Raw genomic sequence first — 6,000 nt, 5'->3', positions numbered from 1 at the left:
AGAAGCTACCTTCTCCAGGGCTGCTTCTCTGCTGAGAGCTGAGAGGAGTCACCCTCTCCAGGGCCTTTTCTCTGCTGAGAGCTGAACACTTGAGGGATGACCTGCCTGCCTACAGAGGGGAGCTACCCACTGTGGGTCTCCTTCTGAGCTGTTCTAACACTAAATAAAGCTCCTCTTCTTCTTCTTCACCCTTCGTTTGTCTGCATATCTGGACACAGGACAAGAACTCGGGCACTGTGGGCAAAGCGCCACGAGCAACAATTTTCCAGGGGAAGAAAGCCACCCCAAAGATCACTCATAACACTAACATAACCAAAACTTCAAATCTAAAAATTTAATGCATCCAACTGTACAAACTGTCAGAAACTAGACGCCACTTTTCATCTTTAACATTTTGAAATCCTCATACTCTCACAAGAACAAAATGAAACCAAAAAGGACAACACATTAAATGATTTTAATGTGTAAGAAAGATTACATGCTTCATGGGCAGAACCAAAGGTCAAACCTTACATTTTGTTCATGGTTATTACACAAGTAATTACACAAGTCCAGTGTATAAACACTACCTGAACACATAGTAAGTTCTTCTAATAATAAATATTATATGAAAAAAAGTTAAGTATTAATTCAATAATTCTCAAACAGATATTCATCGAAATGAGGTAGGTCTAATGTGTCATTTGCTAAAGCATTTAATGCTGAGGAGGAAAAAAACTCATCGAAAATATCAGTCTTCATCGGACTCTCCAAGTTTAATGTTCTAACGCAGGCATTATTTGTCAGAGAGTCTGGCTGAACTTCACATGGATTCTTCTTGGTGGGGCTACAATAATTATGGTCCTGTCTCAGATGTGTGTTCTGGGAAACATCATTTAATTCACTTGGTACTGGTGGTGGGATATGACTATCTCCCATTCCCAAATACAGAAAGTCACCTTCCCCATTTTCTGACAGCTCTGTTGAAACAGGTGTAGGAGACAGTAATTCCGCTAAAATTTCTTCATGAGTTTGACTACTGTACAGGGAAACACCAGGAACAGTGGTGCACGCAGACTCATTGGCAATATCAATTGGATATGGTAGCTCATTTAACAAGTCCTCTATTGATTCACAATCATTTGGAGACCCACCCTGGGGCACCTGTTCTAGATTTTCACTTGGAACTGTTCTGCTTTGCGGGGAAGACATAAGAGCAGCTAATTTCTTCTTTTCTGCCTTTAGCTTTTTACGAAGTTTTAGACGAAGTTTATGAATCTGACCTTCCACCAAGTCTTCATGGTTTGCTGAAGAAATACCATTTCCATGAGAACTGTGGTTGAGTTGAGCTCCACATGAGGTGCTTCCAGACTTTTCCAAAACTTCTGAAGCAGCATGAGCATGTGGGTGGGCAGCTGTGCCGTTAGACGATGGAGGGCCTGCTGGTGGCTTACTGATGGGAGGAGGCTTACTTGCACTCTTACGAGCTTTCTTGGATACATGGCTGGCCTTCTGGTTTATACCTTTAGTTTTAAAGCCACCAAAATTATTTACCCCTTTAACTGAAGGTTGTAAATCAGTTATAGTGTTTCTATTATGAGCTGAAACACAGAGTGGCATAAAAGAAGCACCCCTGCTTATTAAGCCTTTAACCCAACTTCCCACAAATGGTTTCTTCTGATTTTCTTTCAGAGACTGATTCTGTAATGACTTAGATGTTGTGGTTTGAGAATCTGCTGTAGTTTCTTTTTTCTTCAAATTAGATACCTGAGATGTGACATGTTCTGGTTTTAGTTGTTCAGTTTTTGGTGTAAGGAATTGTTTTAACTGAGCGTCCTTTTCAATTTCTACTGACTTCACTCCCTGTATGAGACCAGTAGCATCAGTATTATTCACAGATTTAGTATTTACAGTATCTTCTGTAATCAGCTGTACTGACTGCATGTTTGTATTTACAACTTGGGATGGAAAACTTATGTCCACAAATTGGTCTTGAATAAGCTTTTCATTACATGGAGCTGATACTGAAGAAGTCATTAGTGATTCTTGTGATTGCGAAGTATTGGTTTTGAGAATTCCTGTATTTTCTGCTACAGGTTTATTTTCTAACACGAAAGCTTCAGAATTTAACTGTGAAACTGAGGCTGTTTTCTGGATAGTTTCTTCAAGTGTCAGAGGTAAAATATTATTGTCAACCAAACCTTTTGGACCTGAAAGTAAATGATCTCCACGAGTTACAGCTGTGTCCTGTGAAAGAGTACGAGGGGCAACTGATGTATCTTTAGGGTGAGTTACTGAGGCTGTTTCAGCTGAGGCAGCATCACCCACAGAACACGATGTTGAAGATACTGGTTTCTCATTACTGAGAGCGTGTTGGTCATTAGACTTTTTAAGTGGAAGGCAGGCAGCTTCTTTATCTGTCACTTGGGATGTTTTTCTTTCCCAAATAACAATATGTATCTCTGAAGCAGGAACTTCAAATTTCTTGTGCCTTTCAGAACATGGGCCTTTTAAGTCATCACATTCCAGCCAACTTCCTGGAAGATGGGAAAGAAGTGAAAGTTAGATACTCAAAAACCACCATCCTAGGTTAACTTTCTTCTGGCCTTTTCAACTGTTGTATCATTGAATACCCACCAAAGGAGAAGACTCTAAAACATGTTATTGACCTTGTCACCATTGTCTGCCATGTTAAAGTCCTTAGAGTATATTTAATTTTTGGAACTTAGAATTTGGTTATCACCTGATTTATCCAATAACATCAGAAAACAGAATGTTTCATACATATACATTTTCATGATAAATGAAGCTTGTTACCTGAAGGATCAATATTCGTTTTAATTCTTGTTTTATTTCTGAGCTTCCATTTTCACATTTGTCAAGAGAGAATGAGATGATAGATGACAAGGGAAGAGTTTAAAAACTAGGAGTAGGATGCACTGCCAAATACTGAAATATTAATACAAAACTTGGGAAAAGTCCATTACTTAAAGCAGTGTGGTCGCTGGCAGTTATTTTTGCCTGCACAATTTCAATGGTGCCGTAGGGACAGGAGTCCTTATGTAGTCAACTAAAGCATGAATGAGGAGTAAGAAGGTAACCTGTTTAAACCATTCCTTCAAAAAAAAAAAAAGACACCCATTAGGATGGATATTATAAAAAAAAAATAGAAAATAGCAAATGTTGGCAAGGATGTAGAGAAATTGAAATCCTTGTGTAACGCCGGTGGGGATGTAAAATGGTACAACTGCTGTAGAAACAGTCTGGCAGTTCGTCCAAAAATTAAACACAGAATTACAATTAAGACCCAGCAATTCCTCTTGTAGGTATATGCCAAAAAGAATGAAAAGCAGGGACTTTCAGTTCCTTGTCCACCAATGTTCAGAACAGCATTATTCACAATAGTCAAATGTCCATAACAGATAAATAGATAATGCATACAATGCTATTCAGCCTTAGAAAGGAATGACATTCTGCTACATCTCACAACACAAATGAATCTTGAAAATATGCTGAGTAAAATAAGCCAGACACAAAAGGACAAATAATGTACGATTCCACTTCTATGAGGTATCTAGAATAGACAGATTCACAGAGACAGAAAGTAGAATACTGGTTACCAGGGCTTTGGGGTAGGAGGATGCGGAGTTATTGTTTAATGAGTAGTTTCTGTTTGGGTTGATGAAAAAGTCCTGATGGTGATGGTGGTTGCACAGCATTGCGGTTGCACACAATGTGTTCACTGCCAAGGAACTGTACACTTACAAATGTGAAAATGGTAAATTTTATGTTATATATATTTTACCACTACAACAAAAAAATACAAAAAGTACGGCTGAGAAGTAAAGGAAGGTGGCTAGGTGCTAACAGATGGTGTGGGGTTAAGGGAGGGTATATTTCTTTACATTTTACTTACTACCACATGATAATTTGGGAAAAGCTAACCACAGGCTTGGATGAGTAACAACCTTTCTTAATAAATAATCAACAAATATCTGTACTTTCATTAGAAACTTAACAAAACAATCCATACTCCCACTGTATATATCAATATCTACACATCTATGAAACAGAAGTAGATACAAGAAGTGTAATGTCATGGTAATTGCAGCACAGCAAATATGTAGCTTACTCTATTTCTATGAAACCGAATGTGATAAATTAATAAATAATGATGTCAAACACCATCATACATCCCACAAAACATTTCCTATTCTTTGGATTACAATAGTGCGTACCCAAAGCACTGTATTTTTTCTAAGGAGTATATTATTTTAGAAGACATTGTTTTAGCAGTAGAGAAGTAATGACCAACACAGTGGTCATCATTGTATGTTGCAAAACATGTTTAGAGACACTTAAATATTGAAAGTGCGCTCAGTTTCTCTTTTCCTTATACACGTGCATCTATCCTTTTTTGAAAAAAGATTTCTCAGAGCACACATAGAAAACTCATTTGACAAATTTCTCATAGTCACTTTTTAATGCTGAGAAAGACCTTATCTTAAGATTGTGAGGGAAAAAGGGTACTTGCCACCAGGCTTCAAAGGCTTCCTACAAAGAACTAATCTTAAGGAATGTGAAGATTAAGAAAGGAGAGACCTTTCCTTAGTTGTCACCTCAGGCCAATTTAGTTGCCAACAGGCTGGTTAATGTTAAGGTATCACTAGTGACTATCTGAGAACAACAAAGGTCTAGGACTCAACACAGACTTAAAACACATTCCCCAAAGAGAAAAATTTACAGACCAAATTAAAATATTTATTAAAATATAAGATATGGCCAGGCGTGGTGGCTCATGTCTGTAATCCCAGCACTTTGGGAGGCCGAGGCGGGTGGCTCACCTGAGATCGGGAGCTCGAGACCAACCTGACCAACATGGAGAAACCCCGTCTCTACTAAAAATACAAAACTAGCCGGGCATGGTGGTGCATGCCTGTATTCCAGCTACTCAGGAGGCTGAGGCAGGAGAATCACTTAAACCCAGAAGGCAGAGGTGGCGGTGAGTCAAGACTGCGCCAATGCACTCCAGCCTGGGCAACAAGAGCAAAACTCCATCTCAAAAAAAAACATATACATATGATCTGATATAAAAAAAGTAAATCGAGAGCATTAGTCACATAACAGATATATGAATTCTCTGATAAGTTTCAAAAGGGAAAACAAAATATACTCAGAGATCTGCTAATCCCTCACATACACACAAAACAAAACTGTTCATTAAGCATGTGGTTTATGTGGCTAAACTCTTGTCTACTACCTGCACCTACCCATTAAATAGAAAACTTTATGTATCTTTTGTTTGCCTGTGTCAGCGGTTCTCTACCACATGACCCACACTGGAATCACCTGGGGAGTCTTGAAAACAATGTTTAAAACAGTATTGCCATAGCATGTGCCTGTAGTCCTAGCTACTCAGGAGGCTGAGGCAGGAAGATCACTTCAGCCCAGGAGTTTGAGAACTGCCTGGGCAATATAGTGAGACGTTGTCTCAAAAAAAAAAGAAAGAAGGAAAGAAGGAGAGAAGGAAAGAAGGAGCAAAGAAGGAGAGAGAGACAGAATGAGAGAGAGGAAGGAAGGAAGGAAGGAAGGAAGGGAGGGAGGAAGGAAGGGAGGAAGGGAGGGAGGGAGGGAGGGAGGAAGGGAGGAAGGGAGGAAGAAAGGGAGGGAGGGAGAGCGGGAGGGCCAAAAACCAATACCAAAAACACCCAATATTGATATTTGGGCCTAATCCCCAAGGCTGGTCTAGGGTACAGCCTGGACATTTTTAGAAGCTAACTAGATGATTCTTCCATGCTGTCAGGGTTGAAAACCATGCTGCACCTGAAGTGGATTGATCATTCTTTGAAATGCAAAAAAAGTTAAAATAAGTTGATTTGTATTATGAAGAACTACTTCTACTCAAATCTGAAACAGGGTAAAACCTTAAGGTAATAATTACATTTATAATATAAGTTACAGTTTGTAAAGTGCTTTTATAATATGGTATTGTGTCATCCATTCAAACCATTCCCAGGAGGA

General features: G+C 39.0%; 1 protein-coding gene across 7 annotated transcripts in view; it reads right to left on the bottom strand.

The window, feature by feature from the left end:
- Nucleotides 1–438: 438 nt before the first annotated feature.
- The window catches only part of USPL1 (ubiquitin specific peptidase like 1), a 41,804-nt gene continuing 36,242 nt past the window's right edge, over nt 439–6,000 (bottom strand). For all 7 annotated transcript variants that reach the window (XM_054445887.2, XM_063650737.1, XM_054445886.2 and 4 more), the window contains one exon: nt 439–2,516. In XM_054445887.2, the coding sequence (XP_054301862.2) occupies nt 631–2,516 (1,886 nt within the window). In that variant the 3' untranslated portion in view covers nt 439–630. The remainder of the gene's footprint in view (nt 2,517–6,000) is intronic.

The sequence above is a fragment of the Pongo pygmaeus genome, chromosome 14 (genome assembly GCF_028885625.2).
Source record: "Pongo pygmaeus isolate AG05252 chromosome 14, NHGRI_mPonPyg2-v2.0_pri, whole genome shotgun sequence".
Lineage (NCBI taxonomy): Eukaryota > Metazoa > Chordata > Mammalia > Primates > Hominidae > Pongo > Pongo pygmaeus.
Note: the sequence above shows the minus strand (reverse complement) of the source record. Positions and strands in the feature narration are given on the sequence as shown.